Source organism: Ranitomeya variabilis, chromosome 6, assembly GCF_051348905.1.
Source record: "Ranitomeya variabilis isolate aRanVar5 chromosome 6, aRanVar5.hap1, whole genome shotgun sequence".
In the NCBI taxonomy this organism is placed as follows: Eukaryota; Metazoa; Chordata; class Amphibia; order Anura; family Dendrobatidae; genus Ranitomeya; species Ranitomeya variabilis.
In genome coordinates, this window is record NC_135237.1 from 390,446,466 (window position 1) to 390,466,592 (window position 20,127).

Genomic DNA, 20,127 nt, shown 5'->3' on the forward strand with positions numbered 1-20,127 from the left:
TATTTTGTCAGATATTGATGTTTCACTACTTCCACGCCCTTCACCTTCTTTTTTACTTCTCCCACACTTTCTTCTTCATTATCCTCATCATCAGCTTCTTTGACATCAACTTCTTCACCTTATTCATCTTCTTCTTCATCTTCTACCTATTATTTTTTTTGTTACATTGTTCATATTCTTTTTATTTTACAATTATCTTCTTCATATTCAACTTCTTCATCATATTCTTGTTTGTGACAGGCATTCCCGTAGTTGTTATCTATAAAAGTTTGAAGATTACACCTTCCGTTCTGCCTGTCACAAAACAGTTACATTTGTCCGCGTTCAGTTTGGCCTGCAGCATCAGGCTTTATCCAGGGGCACCACGAGGAGGAACGGACTCACCCCCATACACTGCTTAGTCTTCTTCTGCTTATAATTTAGATAATATCTTTTGCTCTGATATTTAGTCTTATGCTTAATGTTCTTCTGCTCTTTGTTCTGCAGCCTCTTGTTCTTCTGCTTCTCGGTCTTCCAGGTCGTCGTCGTCGTCTCCAGGGTCGTCGTCTCCGGGGTCGTCGTCATCGGGGTGGTCTTCAGGGTCATGGTCTCCAGGGTCGTCGTCATCTCAGTGGTTGTCGTCTCTGGTGTCGTCGTCATCTTAGGGGTGGTCTTCCGGGTCGTCGTCTTTAGGGTCTTGAACTTGGAAATGTAGCAGAAGGTACAAGAAGGCTGAGAAAATGCCGAGAAACAGCTGATGGAACTGGAACTCGGATGGCTACCCGAAGGTCCAAGAGCCAATGGAACTACCGAGGACCAGCTGACGTTACTGGAACCCGGTTACTAAGCAGGAGGTACCCGTGCCTGAAAGCACTACCAAGGACCACCTGACGTTGGTGGAACTCGGATACCCAGAGGGAGGCACCTAAGCCAAAGGCTGTGCCCGGAACCAGCTGACGGTACTGGAACCAGGATGGGGAGCAGAAGGTACAAGAGCAAAAGACACTGCCGAGAACCAGCTGACGGTACTGGAACCCGGATGGGTAGCCGAAGGTCCAAGAGCCAATGGAACTACCGAGGACCAGCTGACGTTACTGGAACCCGGTTACTAAGCAGGAGGTACCCGTGCTGAAAGCACTACCAAGGACCACCTGACGTTGGTGGAACTCAGATACCCAGAGGGAGGCACCTAAGCCAAAGGCTCTGCCCGGAACCAGCTGACGGTACTGGAACCAGGATGGGGAGCAGAAGGTACAAGAGCAAAAGACACTGCCGAGAACCAGCTGACGGTACTGGAACCCGGATGGGTAGCCGAAGTTCCAAGAGCCAATGGAACTACCGAGGACCAGCTGACGTTACTGGAACCCGGTTACTAAGCAGGAGGTACCCGTGCCTGAAAGCACTACCAAGGACCACCTGACGTTGGTGGAACTCGGATACCCAGAGGGAGGCACCTAAGCCAAAGGCTCTGCCCGGAACCAGCTAACGGTGCTGGAACCAGGATGGGGACCTATTCAAGCTTGTCTTCCTAGAGCCCCAACTAGCAGTGTTAGAGCCCAGGGTCAGCAGGAGGAGCATAGTGTAGGCCGAAGCCTGCACTGGAGCAAGTTGAAAGGGGACCTTTAACCCCCCCCCCCCAGGGGTTTGTAGCTGAAAGAGCCATATTGTACAGCACTAATGCTGGAAAAGGTAAACTTAGCTCTTTTAATTATGGTCCTTGCAAACGCTGAACTTGACACTTATGAAATGTGTCCCCTCACACCGTTAAACCGTCCTGTCGGAGGGACTTTCCTTTGTCATGTGACGCAGCACAGCTGTCATTCTTACCCCCTTGGCGCCGTGCGCCGCCTCCTCAGCGTTGTTTGAATCTGTCCCGGAGCCTGCGCTGTTATGTTTGCCCTTGTCCATGCACACATTTTGCGCTGCCCATCTTCTGACATCATTTGGTGTCAGGCTGGCTGCGCCTGTGCGGCTGCGCTGGCCAAGAACCCGCCTCGCTGTGTCATCTAATGTAATCACTCTGCGGACCTGTGATCCATGGGCATGCGCAGTGCATATCCTTGCCTCTCACTCCCCTCCTTCCAGCTTCTTCAGACTGTGCGGCGTCATGGCCGTGGCATGCTATTAGGGATCAGCTGACGGCGCACAGTCTGAAGAAGGCTGAGGGAGATGAGAGAGAGGCGGAGGTTAAGATATGCACTGCGCATGTCCATGGATCACAGGCCCGCAGTGGGATTAAATCAGAAGACACTACGAGGCGGGATCTCGTCCAGCGCGGCCGCACAGGCGCAGCCAGCCTGACACCAAATGATGTCAGAAGATGGGCAGCGCAAAATGTGTGCATGGACAAGGGCTAACATAACAGCGCAGGCTCCGGGACAGATTCAAACAACGCTGAGGAGGCGGCGCACGGCGCCAAGGGGGTAAGAATGACAGCTGTGCTGCGTCACATGACAAAGGAAAGCCCCTCCGACCGGACAGTTTAACGGTGTGAGGGGACACATTTCATAAGTGTCAAGTTCAGCGTGTGCAAGGAGCACCACAAAAAGAGCCACTTTTTCCTTTTGCATCATTATTACTGCTGAACAAGGTGGCTCTTTCAGTAACAAACGTCTTGGGGGGGGGGGGGGGGACAGGTTCCCATAAATTTAAGTTGCTGTGCCTGCGTGGCGGTCGCATGACACGTTGCCGTATACACAGCAGGGGAACAGCAGGCATTACTGAACCCCACTAACACATTGGCGAGGTGTTTGGCTCTGTGCGGACAGCACTTCTGGACAACAACTAGCGGTGTTGGAGCCCAGGGCCAGAAGGAGGAGGTGGAGGAGAGAGGAGGGATTGCCACACACACAGCTGGGGAACAGCTGACGTTACTGAACCCCAATAACAGAGGAGCGACTGTTGACTGTGCGTACAGCACTACCAGGCAACAACTAGCGGTGTTGGAGCCCAGTTACAGCGGGAGGTGGAGGAGAGAGGAGGGATTGCCACACACACAGCTGGGGAACAGCTGACGTTACTGAACCCCAATAACAGAGGAGCGACTGTTGACTGTGCGTACAGCACTACCAGGCAACAACTAGAGGTGTTGGAGCCCAGGGACAGCAGGAGGAGGAGGTGGAGGAGAGAGGAGGGATTGCCACACACACAGCTGGGGAACAGCTGACGTTACTGAACCCCAATAACAGAGGAGCGACTGTTGACTGTGCGTACAGCACTACCAGGCAACAACTAGCGGTGTTGGAGCCCAGGGACAGCAGGAGGAGGAGGTGGAGGAGAGAGGAGGGATTGCCACACACACAGCTGGGGAACAGCTGAGGTTACTGAACCCCAATAACAGAGGAGCGACTGTTGACTGTGCGTACAGCACTACCAGGCAACAACTAGCGGTGTTGGAGCCCAGGGACAGCAGGAGGAGGAGGTGGAGGAGAGAGGAGGGATTGCCACACACACAGCTGGGGAACAGCTGACGTTACTGAACCCCAATAACAGAGGAGCGACTGTTGACTGTGCGTACAGCACTACCAGGCAACAACTAGCGGTGTTGGAGCCCAGGGACAGCAGGAGGAGCAGAGGAACACAGTGTAGGCCGAAGCCTGATTGGAGAAAGTCAAAAGGGAACCTTTAACCCCCCCCAAGGCATTTGTAGCTGAAAGAGCCAGCTAGTGCAGCACAAAGGATGCAAAAGGAAAAGGTGGCTCTTTTCATTATGCTCCTTGCAAACACAGAACTAAACACTTATAAAATGTGTCCCCTGATACCGTGAGACCGTCCCGGAGGTGGGACTTTCCTTCGTAATATGACGCAGCACAGCTGTCATTCCTACCCCCTTGGCGCCGTGCCCCGGCTCCCCAGCGTTGTTTGATTCCGTCCCGGAGCCTGCGCTGTTATGTTATCCCTTGGCCAGGCACACTTAGCGCTGCCCATCTTCTGACATCATTTGGTGTCAGGCTGGCTGCGCCTGTGCGGCCGCGCTGGCCGAGAGCCCGCCTCGCAGTGTCGTCTAATGTAATCCCACCGCGGGCCTGGGATCCGTGGCCATGCGCAGTGCATATCCTCGCCTCTCACTCCCCTCCCTACGGCTTCTTCAGACTGTGCGGCGTCACGGCCGTGGCATGCTATTAGGGATCAGCTGACGGCGCACAGTCTGAAGAAGGCGTAGGGAGATGAGTGTGAGGCGGAGGTTCAGATATGCACTGCGCATGTCCATGGATCTCAGGCCCCCAGTGGGATTAAATCAGAAGACACTGCGAGGCGGGCTCTCGGCCAGCGCGGCCGCACAGGCGCAGTCAGCCTGACACCAATCAGTGGACACATTTTATAAGTGTTAAGTTCTGCGTGTGCAAGGAGCTAAACAAAAATAGCTACCTTTTCCTTGTGCAGCATTACTGCTGCACAAGATGGCTCTTTCAGTAACAAACGCCTTGGGGGGGGGGGACAGGTTCCCTTACATTTCAGTTGTTGTGTCAGCGTGGCGGTCGCAGGACACATTGCCGGCTACACAGCTGGGGATCAGCTGACGTTACTGAAACCCAGGAACACTGGGTCGTATGTTTTGACTGTGCAGACGGCACTTCTGAGCCTCAACTAGCGGTGTTGGAGCCCAGGAATTAAAGTTCAGGTGGTAGAAAGATGAACACAACAGGAGACCTGGATACTGTAGACAGTCACCTAATTATTTAATCAGGAAGAGGAGTGGCAAATTCCTGCGAGATCCAGGCCTTGTTCATTTTCAGGAAAGTAAGCCGGTCAACGTTATCGGAGGATAGTCGCATGCGACGGTCAGTTAGTACACCACCTGCAGCACTAAAGACGCATTCCGATAATACACTAGCCGCAGGGCAAGTCAGCACCTCCAATGCATACTGGCTTAGCTCTGGCCATGTATCCAGCTTTGAGACCCAAAACTTGAAAGGGGAAGAGCCGTCTGGGAGTACAGCAAGAGGGCAAGACATGTAGTCTGTCGCCATCTGACGGAACCGTTGCATCCTGCTGACTGGAGCCATCTGTGATGGTGTAGACTTTTGTGGCGGGCACACAAAACTGTGCCACAGTTGGGCCATACTGGTCTTGCCTTGGGCAGAGGCACTGCTTCTGCTCCCTCTTTGTGCAGAGCCTCCTCCACTGCCTGGACGCACTGAGCTGCTTTGTAATGCACTAGCAGCACTTCTCTCAGTTGGAATGGAGAAGATGATGGAATTCACCAGTGTGTCTTGGTACTCCCGCATTTTTCGCTCCCGGTTCAACGGTGTGATGAGGCTTTCTACGTTGTCCCGGTAGCGAGGATCGAGGAGGGTGAACACCCAATAATCAGACATGTTGAGAATGTGGGCGATGCGGCGATCGTTTCTCAGGCACTGCAGCATGTAATCCACCATGTGCTGCAGACTGCCAACTGGCCAAAAAACGCTGTCCCCTGCTGGAGGCGTGATCTCTGCCCGCTCGTCATCACCCCACCCTCGCTGTACACACTGAGTACTGGACAATTGTGTAACTCCCTCCTCTGGACGGATGTCTTCCTCCTCCATTGACTCCTCCTCATCCTCCTCACAAAGTGTCCCCTGCCTACGCGTTTGTGAGGAACCACGTGGCGCTGACTGTCCAGAAGATGATGGAAATGGTGAATCCTCATCCTCCACCTCTTCCACAACATCATCCCTTAGCGCTTGCAGTGATTTTTCAAGCTGGCAGATAAGGGGGACAGTCATGCTGACTAGTGCATCACCTGCACTCGCCATCCGCGTGGAATAATCGAAGGGACGCAAAACCTGGCAGACGTCCTTCATAGTGGCCCACTCTGTGGTTGTGAAGTCTGAACGGCGCGGAGTGCGACTTCTTTGCGCCTGATGCAGCTGGTACTCCATTACAGCTTGCTGCTGCTCACACAACCGCTCCAACATATGTAACGTGGAATTCCACCTGGTAGGTAGGTCACATATGATGCGATGTTCCGGCAGGCGGTGTCGGCGCTGCAGAGCCGCAATGCGCGATTTTGCCGTGCTGGAACGCCGCAAGTGAGCACACTCTAGGCGGACCTTGTGCAGCAGTGCATCAAGATACGGATAGTCCCTCAAAAAACTCTGCACAACCAAATTGAGCACATGTGCCAGACATGGGATGTGAGTGAGGTTGCCGAGGCCCAGAGCTGCCACCAGATTTCGGCCATTATCACACACTACCATGCCTGGCTGGAGATTCGCTGCCACAAACCACACATCGCTCTCCTGCTTGATGGCACTCCAGAGCTCCTGCGCTGTGTGGCTTCGATTCCCCAAAGAAATTAATTTCAAGACGGCCTGTTGACGTTTGGCCACGGCTGTGCTCATGTCGGTCGTAACAGGTAAACGTTCATCACGGGTCCATGTGGAGGTGGACTGTGACGGCTCCTGCAGCGATGATTCTGAGGAACTGGTGTAAGAGGAGGAGTCAATGCGTACAGAATGGATTCCTGCAATCCTTGGAGTGGGCAGGACACGTCCTGCGCCACTCGCACGATCTGTACCCGGCTCAACGACATTAACCCAATGGGCAGTGAGGGAAAGGTATCGCCCCTGTCCATGTTGACTGGTCCACGCATCGGTGGTGAGGTGGACCATGCTACTGACGGCGTTCAGTAGCGCGTGTTTTATGTGTCCCTCCACATGCGCTTGTGCAGGGCAGGGACGGCTTGCCTGCTGAAGTAAAAGCGGCTGGGCACATTGTACTGTGGGACTGCCAATGACATCAAGTCACGGAAACTGTCAGTTTCCACCAGCCTGAATGACAGCATTTCCAGTGACAGAAGTTTGGCAATGCCTGCAGTCAGAGCCTGTGCTCGTGGGTGGTTTGACGAGAAAGGCCGCCTTTTCTCCCATGCCTGTACTACCGATGGCTGTAGACTGGGCTGGGAGTGTGTGGATGACTGGGAAAGTGGTGCTGCGGGTGGAATTACAGTGGGTCTCTGGACAACCGGGCTAGAGGTTCTTCCACGGCGATCCTGGGAGGAAGCCGAACCAGCTGCGTGTGAGCTGGAGGAAGAGGCAACACGAGCTGAAGAGGTGGTAGCTGCCGCTGTTGGTTGGCCTAGCTCTTCAGTGTGTTTTTCTAACTCCGCCGCGTGTCTGTTGCGCACATGTTTCCACATGTTGGAGGTATTGAGGTTGCTGACATTTTTCCCTCTTTTGACTTTGTGATGACACACCTTGCATTTGACATAGCAAATGTCATCTGCAACTGTGTCAAAAAAGGGCCAGACACTGCAAGTCTTGGGAGCGCCCTTTTTGGCTTTTGGAACAGACATGCTCCTAACGGGTGCCAAAGTGGAGGCTACAGGCTGCGCAGTCTTCCCCCTCCCTCTACCTCTTTGGCCCGTTCTAGGAATCTCTTCCTCGGAGCTGCTCCCACCACCTTCCTGTCCCTCACGCCACGATGGGTCAAGGACCTCATTATCTACACTACCCTCTGCCACCAACTGCTCCTCCTGGGTAGTCTCAGCAGCAGAGCACGCACCAGAAAGTGGCACCTGAGTGTCATCATCAGCGGATGCGGCCTGCGATGTGGTGACCAGAGGCACTGGCCCACCCGCCTCTTCAGAGGAAGAGAGAAAAAGCTGTTGGGCATCACTGCACCCTGCCTCTTCTTCCATTTCTCCAATGCTGCTTGGCTGGCCCCCTGTTTCCAAGCCAAGAGATTCAGAGAACAAGTAGAGACGGCTCCTGTCCTGGGCTCTCTGTCTGCCTGGCCAATTTGGCAGGTGGTGAAGAGACAGATGGCTGCTCTCCAGTGCTCTGTGTCTGAGAGGATGTGGCACTAATTGAAGTCGATGCGTTAGCTGCCATCCATCCGACAACGGCTTCAATTTGGTCTTCACGCAGCAGCGGTGTACGGCGCTCTGCGACAAAGCTGCGCATGAAGGACTGTTCCCTGGTGAAACTGGGTGCTGAGGAGTCACCGGTGCCCGCAGCAGGCACAGAATCCCCACGTCCTCTCCCTGCTCCGCGCCCACGCCCACGTGCCTTACTCCCTGCCTTCTTCATCTTGGTTGACTGATACAGATAAGCAGAAAAGTACTAACGGCTTTGTGTGCTTATTCCTGAACAGCTCCGAGTCCTAACAGGTATAGGAAACACTAATTTTCTAAAGTGTGGACTAGACTTTAATATGAGCTACTGTGGCCTACACAAATGTAAAGTGGTGTGTTTGGTGAACTTTATTATTTATTTATTTTTTGGGGGCTGAACTGACAACAGAGAGAGCTGCAGTCACACGGAGACCGTGCAGCAGCCTGCACTACTTAAAACAAAAGGAAAATTGATTTGATGGTATGACGCAGTGAAGAACCCTGAGCTGGATACAACCAGGCTATGGCTGCTTACAGACTACAGGGCGAGCTGCAGTCACACGGAGACCGTGCAGACAGCCGTAAACTAAATAGAGAAAAAAAAATTGTGAAAAAAATATTTTTGAGAAGTTTAATTCATATTGAATATTTGTCTGTGTTTTCACATGGCCTAGATTCATGTACATGTGCTGCTGTTCTTTTTTTATCTATATGATGCAGTTTGCAGCTTGCACGTGTTCACATTAGGAGTGCTGGTTGTTTTTTTTTTTTTCTCTATTTAGTTGGATGTTGGCTGCATCCAGACTGATCTTGCATTCCTCCCTTTGACCTTGCAGGTGGCGGTAATCAACTCTACCTGCCCATAAATTGTAGTTTTAGCCCAGAGTGACATGTTTTGTCCATAGTTTTAGGCTGGTGGCCCAAAAGTGGCATGTATGGTAGAGTAGGACCCATCAGAAGGAGATAACCTTGCCGTGGTTGATGGGCACACATGAATTGGCCAATTTATGCGCGAAGAATCTTCATTTCATCTATTACTGTAAGTTTTATGAAAAAAAAGTTTTTGAAAAATTTGTAAAAATATTTTTGAGAAGTATAATTCATATTGAATATTTGTCTGTGTTTTCACATGGCCTAGATTCATTTACATGTGCTGCTGTTCTTTTTTCTATCTATCTATCTATCTATCTATCTATCTATCTATCTATCTATCTATCTATCTATCTATCTATCTATACCAGACAGTATATATAAAAGTAAATACAGTACAGACCAAAAGTTTGGACACACCTCAAGATTTTTCTGTATTTTCATGACTATGAAAATTGTACATTCACACTGAAGGCATCAAAACTATGAATTAACACATGTGGAATTATATACTTAACAAAAAAGTGTGAAACAACTGAAATTATGTCTTACATTCTAGGTTCTTCAAAGTAGACACCTTTTGCTTTGATGACTTTGCACACTCTTGGCATTCTCTTGATGAGCTTCAAGAGGTAGTCACCGGGAATGGTTTTCGCTTCACAGGTGTGCCCTGTCAGGTTTAATAAGTGGGATTTCTTGCCTTATAAATGGTGTTGGGACCATCAGTTGTGTTGTGCAGAAGTCTGGTGGATGCACAGCTGATAGTCCTACTGAATAGACTGTTAGAATTTGTATTATGGCAAGAAAAAAGCAGCTAAGTAAAGAAAAAAAAAGTGGCCAGCATTACTTTAAGAAATGAAGGTCAGTTAGTCCGAAAAATTGGGAAAACGTTGAAAGTGTCCCCAAGTGCAGTTGCAAAAACGATCAAGCGCTACAAAGAAACTGGCTCACCTGAGGACCTCCCCAGGAAAGGAAGACCAAGAGTCACCTCTGCTTCTGAGGATAAGTTTATCCGAGTCACCAGCCTCAGAATGCGCAGGTTAACAGCAGCTCAGATTAGAGACCAGGTCAATGCCACACAGAGTTCTAGCAGCAGACACATCTCTACAACAACTGTTAAGAGGAGACTTTGTGCAGCAGGCCTTCATGGTAAAATAGCTGCTAGGAAACTACTGCTAAGGACAGGCAACAAGCAGAAGAGACTTGTTTGGGCTAAAGAACACAAGGAATGGACATTAGACCATTGGAAATCTGTGCTTTGGTCTGATGAGTCCAAATTTGAGATCTTTGGTTCCAACCACCGTGTCTTTGTATGTCGCAGAAAAGGTGAACGGATTGACTCTACATGCCTGGTTCCCACCGTGAAGCATGGAGGAGGTGTGATGGTGTGGGGGTGCTTTGCTGATGACACTGTTGGGGATTTATTCAAAATTGAAGGCATACTGAACCAGCATGGCTACCACAGCATCTTGCAGCCGCATGCTATTCCATCCGGTTTGTGTTTAGTTGGACCATCATTTATTTTTCAACAGGACAATTACCCCAAACACACCTCCAGGCTGTGTAAGGGCTATTTGACCAAGAAGGAGAGTGATGGGGTGCTACGCCAGATGACCTGGCCTCCACAGTCACCAGACCTGAACCCAATCGAGATGGTTTGGGGTAAGCTGGACCGCAGAGTGAAGGCAAAAGAGCCAACAAGTGCTAAGCATCTCTGGGAACTTGTTCAAGATTGTTGGAAGACCAATCCCGGTGACTACCTCTTGAAGCTCATCAAGAGAATGCCAAGAGTATGCAAAGCAGTCATCAAAGCAAAAGGTGGCTACTTTGAAGAACCTAGAATATAAGACATAATTTCAGTTGTTTCACACTTTTTTGTTAAGTATATAATTCCACATGTGTTAATTCATAGTTTTTATGCCTTCAGTGTGAATGTACAATTTTCATAGTCATGAAAATGCAGAAAAATCTTTAAATGAGAAGGTGTGTCGAAACTTTTGGTCTGTACTGTATATGCAACGGTGGTATGATATGAGTCAAGTTAAAAAATGATACATGTAGAGATGTGACTAGATGTGTGCTTCCATAACGCCTCAGCAGTGCCACAGGCTGATGGCCTCCATGCCACGCTGCATTGATGCATTAATTGATGCAAAAGGAGCCCCAACCAAGTATTGAGCACACACATACAGCAGCCCTGCCCTGCCCCAGGCTCTGTTTGATTTGTGCACCTGTGCCTGGGCCTGTCTTACTCATTATATGTGGTGCTGGTCAGGCAGTGTGCAGGTCAGATCTGAATTGTCTGTTTGGACCTGGTCGACCTTTTTCTGCGCGTACCCTTTCTGGTGCCATGGGAGTGATTCTGAAATGCTACAAGTACAGTTTGCATCCAATATGGTCCCACTTTAAATACATTCAGGAGGCCTTAATGGCACAGCGAATATAAAAATCGTAGAGTAGGACTGCCCCATTATGAGAATGCCTTGGCCTGGCGGGGTGGCTCAAAGAATTGATCAATTGTTTGCTAAATGTCTCATTTTGGTATACAGTTAGAAATTAATATGTGCATGTGCACTTTTGTATTGCATTCAGACCACAAGCAGCGCTGGCTTCTCCACTTTTATTTTCAAGTATTGAGTACATTTACTAAACATATATTTCAGTAGGCAACATTTCAGATTTTAAAATCCTTTTTCAAGTTGGTGTTATGAAGTATTCTAATTTACTGAGATAACGACTTTTGGGTTTTCATTCGCTGTAAGTCATAATCCTCAACATTATCAGAAATAAACACTTGACATAGATCACTCTGTAATGACTCTATAATATGAGTTTCACTTTTTTGTATTAACCCCTTAATCCCATTGGAGGTACTATCCAGTCAAGGTGACCTGGGACTTAATTCCCAGTGACTGGATAGTACGTCCAGTGCGATCAGCCGCGCTCACAGGGGGAGCGCGGCCGGGTGTCAGCTGACTATCGCAGCTGACATCTGGCACTATGTGCCAGGAGCGGTCACGGACAGCCCCCGGCACATTAACCCCTGGCACACTGCGATCAAACATGATTGCAGTGTTCCGGCGGTATGTCCGGACCCAAAATGGCAACGGGGCTGCATCCGGGTCCTGCAGGGAGGTGGCTTACCAGCGCCTGCTCAGAGCAGGCGCCGGGAAGCCCCCCGGCTGTGCCTGTGTGATCGCTGATCAGACACAGTGCTCAGCAACGTGTCAGATCAGCGATCTGTCAATATAATGTGATCCCCCCCGGGTAAAGTAAAAAACGTAAAAAAAGAAAAAAATTTTGCATGTGTAAGAAAAAAAGAAAAAAAAAAAAAATTCTTTAATAAATAAATAAAAACAAAATATAATGTTCCAATAAATACATTCCATTATCTAAATAATAAAAAAAAAAAGTATACTTATTTAGTATCGCCGTAACGACCCGACTTATAAAACTGTCCCACTAGTTAACCCCTTCAGTGAACACTGAAAAAAAAAAAAACGAGGCAAGAAACAACCCTTTATTATCTTACCGCCGATCAAAAAGTGGAAAAGCACGCGATCAAAAAGACAGATATAAATAACCATGGTACTGCTGAAAACATCATCTTGTCCCGCAAAAAACGAGCTGTCATACAGCGTCATCAGTGAAAAAATAAAAAAAGTTATAGTCCTCAGAATAAAGCGATGCAAAAATATTTTTTCTATAAAATAATTTTTATCGTATAAAAGCGCCAAAACATTAAAAAATAATCTAAATGAGGTATCGCTGTAATCGTACTGACCCGAAGAATAAAACTGCTTTATCCATTTTACCAAACGCGGAACGGTATAAGAGCCCCCCCCCCCCCAAAGGAAATTCATGAATAGCTGGTTTTTGGTAATTCTGCCTCACAAAAATCGGAATAAAAAGCGATCAAAAAATGTCACGTGCCCGAAAATGTTACCAATAAAAACGTCAACTCATTCCGTAAAAAAAAGACCTCACATGACTCTGTGGACCAAAATATGGAAAAAATTATAGCTCTCAAAATATGGTAACGCAAAAAAATATTTTTTGCAATAAAAAGCGTCTTTTAGTGTGACAGATGCCAATCATAAAAATCTGCTAAAAAACCCGCTATAAAAGTAAATCAAACCCCCCTTCATCATCACCCCCTTAGGGAAAAAAAAAATTTAAAAAATGTTTTTATTTCCATTTTCCCATTAAGGTTAGGGCTAGGGTTGGGGCTAGGTTTAGGGTTTTGATTACATTTACGGTTGGGATTAGGGTTAGGGGTGTGGTTAGGGATATGGTTGGGATTAGGGTTAGGGGTGTGTTGGAGTTAGGGGTGTGGTTGGGGTTAGGGGTGGGGTTGAGATTAGGGGTGTGTTTGGGTTAGGGTTTCAGTTATAATTGGGGGTTTTCCACTGTTTCGGCACATCAGGGGCTCTCCAAACGCGACATGGCATCCGATCTCAATTCCAGCCAAATCTGCGTTGAAAAAGTAAAACAGAGCTCCTTCCCTTCCGAGCTCTCCCGTGCGCCCAAATAGGGGTTTACCCCAACATGAGGTATCAGTGTACTCAGGACAAATTGGACAACAACTTCTGGGGTTCAATTTCTCTTGTTACCATTGGGAAAATAAAAATTTGGGGGCTAAAAAAACTTTTGTGGGACAAAAATGTTTTTGTTTTTTTTTCACAGCTCTGCGTTATAAACTGTAGTGAAATCTTGGGGGTTCAAAGTTCTCACAACTCATCTAGATAAGTTCCTTGGGGTTCTAGGTGCCAATATGGTGTCACTTGTGGGGGGTTTCTACTGTTTAGGTACATCAGGGGCTCTGCAAATGCAACGTGACACCTGCAGACCAATCCATCTAAGTCTGCCTTCCAAATGGCGCTCCTTCCCTTCCGAGCTCTGCCATGCGCCCAAACAGTGGTTTCCCCCCACATATGGGGTATCGGCGTACTTAGAAAATTGGACAACAACTTTTGGGGTCCAATTTCATCTGTTACCCTTGGGAAAATACAAAACTGGGGGCTAAAAAATAATTTTTGTGGAAAAAAAAGAATATTTTCACGGCTCTGCATCATAAACTGTAGTGAAACACTTGGGGGTTCAATGCTCTCACAACACATCTAGATAAGATCGTTAGGGGGTCTACTTTCCAAAATGGTGTCACTTGTGGGGGGTTTCAATGTTTTGGCCATCAGGGGCTCTCCAAATGCAGCATGGCATCCCATCTTAATTCTAGCTAATTTTGCATTGAAAACTCAAATGGCGCTCCTTCCCTTCCGAGCTCTGCCATGTGCCCAAACATATGGGGTATCTGGGTACTCAGGACAAATTGTACAACAACTATTGGGGTCCATTTTCTCCTGTTACCCTTTGTAAAATAAAACAAATTGGAGCTGAAGTAAATTTTTTGTGAAAAAAAATTAAATGTTCATTTTTTTTTTTTTTTTACATTCCAAAAATTCCTGTGAAGCGCCAGAAGGGTTAATAAACTGTGGTTTTGAGCATCTTGAGGGGTGCAGTTTTTAGAATGGTGTCACACTTGGTTATTTTCTATCATATAGACCCCTCAAAATGACTTCAAATGTGATGTGGTCCCTAAAAAAAATAGTGTTGTAAAAATGAGAAATTGCTGGTCAAATTTTAACCCTTATAACTCCCTGAGAAAAAAAAAATTGTTTCCAAAATTGTGCTGATGTAAAGTAGACATGTGGGAAATGTTACTTAAGTATTTTGTGTGACCTATGTCTGTGATTTAAGCACATAAAAATTAAAAGTTGGAAAATTGCAAAATTTTCAAAATTTTCGCCAAATGTCCATTTTTTCCACAAATAAACGCAGGTGATATCAAATAAATTTTACCACTATCATGAAGTACATTATATCTCGAGAAAACAATGTCAGAATCACCGGGATCCGTTGAAGCGTTCCAGAGTTATAACCTCATAAAGGGACAGTGGTCAGAATTAAAGAACTGAAATTAACTTTTTGATGATATTCTAATTTTGTGAGAAGCACCTGTATATATGTTTTGGTTTACAGTTTTGGAAATTCCAAATAGGTTTGGGAATGGGTTTAACATTCTCCAAATTTAACATTCTGTACCTTTAATATCTCTTATATTCAGTGATACGGGCTCCAGGACTCTAGTCTGCATCTTGATGTGAATAAACTAATGCCTCTGTCCAACATGAAATATTGGGGACAATGTGGAATTTCCCCCTTATTTCATTTTGATGCCTTCCAAACAGCATCAATTCTTCTACGTACACTTGTACACAGTTTTTTAAGGAATCCAGCATGGAGGCTGTTCCAGATATTTTTGAGAACTAACCTCAGATCTTCTGTGGATGTAGGCTTGTGCAAATAATTATATCTTTTCATATAATCCTAGACTAGATGGTGATGAGATCAGGCCTCTGTGGGGGTTAAGTCATCACTTCTAGGACTACTTGTTTTTTTTTGTTTGTTTGTTTTTTATGCTCTGAATATGGTCCTTCATGACTTTGGCTGTATGTTTGGAGTTGTTGTTTTACTGCAAAATAAATGTAGAGCCATTCACATTCACTGCTCCTCCCCTAATGGACAAGTATATGCCAATATTCGTCTGCATTGAAGAAACCATTAATATTGACCAAATCCCCCAACTCCATTTACTGTAATACACCCCCTAACCTGCAAGGAACCTTCACCTTGCATCACTGTAGCTACAGACACACTTTTTTTTTTAACTACTCTCCAGCCCTTATACAAACAAACTTTCTTTTATAGAGATATATTTAATATTTTCACTAATCAGTCCAGAGCACCTGCAGCCATTTTTCTCTACACTAGGTCATATGTTTTCGGGCATCTTTGATTTACCTGACTGTGTGTTCATTTGAAGATGTTTGTTTTTTTGGGCCGCAATTCTTTCATCAAGACCAGTTCTGGCCAGACTTCTCTGAACAGTAGATGTTTTTAGCAGGTTCCCACTGGTTGCTGCCAGTTCTGAGCTGATGGCACTTCTGGGCATCTTCTAATTTCAAAGGGAAGTAACGTGATGTTTTTTTCCTCTCCTGCACTTTGGACAACCACTCTAAAGGGTCCACAACATTGCTTTTTGTTGGTGCCTTTTCTTGATCTACACCTCTTAAAACTTCAGTCTGCTTTGCAACCTTTGCCTGACAAAATCTTTGCTGATGCAGTATAACTACCTTGTGACTTGCTGCTGTGCTCAGTCTTGCAATGGTGTTTGACCTGTGATGTGAAACGGTCTTCTACAACCTCACCTTTTTTAGCTTTTTATGGCTGTTCCTCACCCAGTTTTAGGCCTCTTGTACATCTGTTTCAGTTAATGAAGCACTCCCATACATTTTTCATGGGCTAAACCTGTGTAAATGTATATGTAGTGTACTGTAGATGTATTAATATCTCCACTAATCACCAGTCTCCAGTGCTGCTTCGGTTTTCTTCTGAGTCATGTGACTGAGGTTCTGACGCTGTGGATCACACAAGGCTCTATGTGAGACAGTCGCTTTTACAGTGTAGACCTATGGTGCCTCAGAATGAGGCCATGTAGGCTTACGTTGTGAAAAACAATTCTGGCTTGCACATAAACCCCAAAGTGAGACTGCAAGTTTTACTAGGCATCAGTGACCCAGTAGAGAACTGGAGAAGCACTTACAACCTGGAAAGTTGGTGATTGGTGGATGTTTTCATACACCTACACTACACAAAATATACATTTAAACAGGTTTAGTAATGGGAGTGCTTCTTTAAAGCAATCTGTCAGCGGGTGTTTTTCTGTGTAATCCGAGAGCAGTATAATATAGTGGAAGTGAGATTGATTCCAAGGATGTCACTGACTGGACTGATTGGCAGCTGCCTATGTACACTGTATATTGTCAGCAAGCTGCTAATCAGTGGTAGGTATTGTGTTACACAGATTAGCCTGACTGACATACATGTGAGACCTAGTCAGCCAGTGATAATCTCCTGCAGATAAAACACTGATTGTATTGAAACTACAACACGCAGCCTAGAAAGTGACACATCCTTGGAATTGGGATCTCTTGATCTATATTGTGCTGCTTTCAGATTAAACACCAATAATTCGCTGACTTATTCCATTTAATGACTGTGTTTTAACCTACATTTCAAAAAATTATGATCATTAGAACCTGGCAGATATAATTGGTTACTGTGTACCGTTGAATCTAGAAATATTCATGCTGTTTTGAATAAAATGATGTTCACACCAAATATTGATGTGATTTATATTTATGCTTTATTCATACACTTTGCATTTTATTTGACAAAAGGTAAACTATTGACGCTTCTATTCTTGAAAGCATTGTTATTTTGCCGCATTTTCCACACTTCTATATATAATTAGTTATATCAAAGTTTGGCTTTTCCTCCCAACTATTTCCAGGTGAGATTTACAAGCCTGGCCATTGGATCAGCTCTGACGTCCATTCGAGAAGGCTGCGTTATCTTGTCTGAGAGCTGTCAGCACATTTCCGGAGGCTTGTGGGGAACAGTGCTAAGTATCTTTGTGGACCAGTGTGAATGTAGCATGGTGCGCAGAGAGGTGAGTCAGTCTCTTGCCGGCCCAGAATGTGTTTTTATTTTCTAAATAATGGATTTATCGCCTCAAATTTTCATGTTTACCAGGCCAGAAATACAAAGCGGCTTTAAAGCAAATATATGGCAAGTTGTAATGTTGTGAATGTTCAGCTTATATTGATGGGCTGCTGTTGAGCTGCTCATACATCAGAGGTGGCGGAGGGCTTCACTTCTGGACTGAAGTTTTAGCGCAGGCACGCAAGACAAATGAGGCTAATTTATACAACCCAATCAATGCCGACTGCCTCATTCGCAGAATAATGTACATTTATCAATCAGACTCCAGTCCTTCATCAGACAGGTGGAAAAGCCATAGCACAGAACTTATCTATTAAGGGCTGGGGAGAAGGGGAGTAGTTCATTGTCTCCTACTAATGGGTCCCCAGTGATCAGTTCTGGTTGTTACATTCTCCTAAGGCACCACCACAAGGATGATGAAGCCAGGTCCTCCAGAGAGAGGCGCTCTTTGTAGCCATTCTTCACCATGGTACATAGATCAGCATCTTATCTAGCACTGGGTTACTCAATCTGTCAGATCTATCTCAGAATTGACTAACAAAGTCTATGAATGTTTTAATCATATAGCGCCTTAACATTAGTTTTTGGTAGCCGGCAGGATAGGCCCACATAGCTGCAGCTGAGTGTTGTGCCTCTTTTTTAAGGGAGTCTGTCAGCAGGTTTTTGCTAAACTAATTGTATCACTTAGTTTACTGTGAACAGCAGAGCTCTGAATGTTGAGCCCCGTGTAACCCTGCCCATGTCATTGGTAGGCAGCTTCCTTTGTACACTGTATATTGATAGTAACCTACTATTCAGTGTTGGGTGCGAGGTTAGTTTAGGAGGCATGAGACGGCTTGTCCTGTAATGATGATCTCCTGATGATAAAACATTGATTGTATTGAATCAGCAAAACATAGTCAAGAAAGTAACACGTTGCTGGAATCCGGGTCTTATGGCCCTGCATCATTGTACTCACTGACTAAATAGCAAAAACCTGCTAACATATTTAATTTAAACAAAGTAAAAAGTCAATGGAATAAGTTGTGCCAAATGTTTTAAAATGTGCAGATGTCTTGAACTGAATCTGTCATGAGGTTTTTGCTGCCTCATTTGAGAGCAGCATGACATAGGCAAAGAGACCCTGAATCCAGTGATGTATTCCTTAGATTACTGGGTGCAGCAGGTGTGACACAATCCGGTCTTAGATGTAGCAATGCAGCAGAGCTGAGAAAGCTGACCCTGCCCACCCTATGCTCTGTATATACATTTTCTATTAGGGTATGTGCACACGTTGCGGATTTTGCTGCTGATCCGCAGCGGATTTGACGCTGCGGATCTGCAGCAGTTTTCCATGCGTTGTACAGTACCATGTACGCGTGGAAACACCGAGCTGTTTTTTCTGCAGCATATCAGTTCTTTGTGCGGATTCCGCAGCGGTTTACATCTGCTCTTCAATAGGAATCCGCAGGTGTAAAACCGCAGGTGGAATCTGCACAAAAACCACACAAAAAAACTCCGCAAATCCACGGGTAATCCGCAGTGCGGTTTACCTGCGGATTTTGCAAAAACCGTGCGGAAAAATCCGCACACCATTCCGCAACGTGTGCACATAGCCTCAGACAGTTGCTTATCACAGAAGGAAATCTACATCTCATATGAGCAGGCATACATTTCCACCCAAAATGTGTGGTAGGTTTACTGTGCCTTAATCCAGAAAATATCTAAAATTCACAGGCCATGCCCAAAAATGAGCCCAATTTGCATCTTTTAGGGGGTCCGTTTAGGTAAAAAGCTAATGTAAAATTCCAGAACTGCAACCTCTCTGAGGAAATTTACATTATTCATTTAGTTTCCCAATAATTCTGCACACACAGATAATCTCTTAAGACGAAACCTCACGTTTCCATTTTTTTAGTTTTCAGGTTTAGTAACTTTTCGGACTGACAGACAGCACTGTAATAATGTTCAATAATAAAATGAATCATCAAAACTACAAAGTGCCTAATAATTGTGCACACCACTTGTGGAACAGGAAGTTCCATTCTAAAATAGCTCCAGTAGTCAATGTGAAAATTGCAAGATATCTAACTTGTTTTATTTATGCCCATTTTGCCTGGGAGGCAATTACTGAGATTAAACTGGTTTCTGTCACATCACTGAGGACTAAACCCGTCTGTAGCATAACGGGACAGCTTGAGTCTCCTGCCTTCCCTGCCCACTGTCCATGAGGAGAAACCTGACAGAAAGGAATCCAAAAACAGAAAAAAGACTGCACTCCCAGCTGGTTCTATCACCCATCATTCTCAGTTTGCCTCAGGTACCAAGAAGCCAATGCGGATATCGGGTGCTCACGCTGAAACAAGTCCAAATCACGGCTGCATAGAAGTTGAAGAAAAGCGGGCACTCACCATCCAGATGTCAAATGCAGGACAGACCGGGAAGAACGGGATACCACAAGACATGTGTCTTGTGGTAGCCCGTTCTTCCCTGTCTGTCCTGCATTTGACATGTCAGAATAGAGATTGGATTTTTACCTGGATGGTGAGTGCCCGCTTTTCTTCAACTTCTATGCAGCACTGACAGGAAGGAATGCCACCACAAGATAGCCTCGTAGGCCGAGCACAGGCGCACACATAGGGAGAAGAGAGGCGGGGACGAGACGTAGATTTCCTCCATAGTGTATGCACTTGGAAAATGTCCTCTCCAACAGCAGTCTGCATCCTGTCAGACTTTACTGCCCATGATGTGTGCGCCTGTGCTCTGTCTATGGATATGGAGGTTCTCAGCTGTGATATGATGGCTGACAGAGTCACCAGACGTTCTCAAATGCCTATATTGGTTACAGTATTGGC

The 20,127-nt window shown here is 46.2% G+C and overlaps 1 protein-coding gene across 2 annotated transcripts in view; it reads left to right on the plus strand.

The window, feature by feature from the left end:
• Positions 1-20,127, plus strand: part of RTTN (rotatin) — a 273,895-nt gene that overhangs the window by 175,777 nt on the left and 77,991 nt on the right. For both annotated transcript variants that reach the window (XM_077270109.1, XM_077270108.1), the window contains exon 33: positions 17,082-17,240. In XM_077270109.1, coding sequence (XP_077126224.1) covers positions 17,082-17,240 — 159 coding nt within the window. The remainder of the gene's footprint in view (positions 1-17,081; positions 17,241-20,127) is intronic.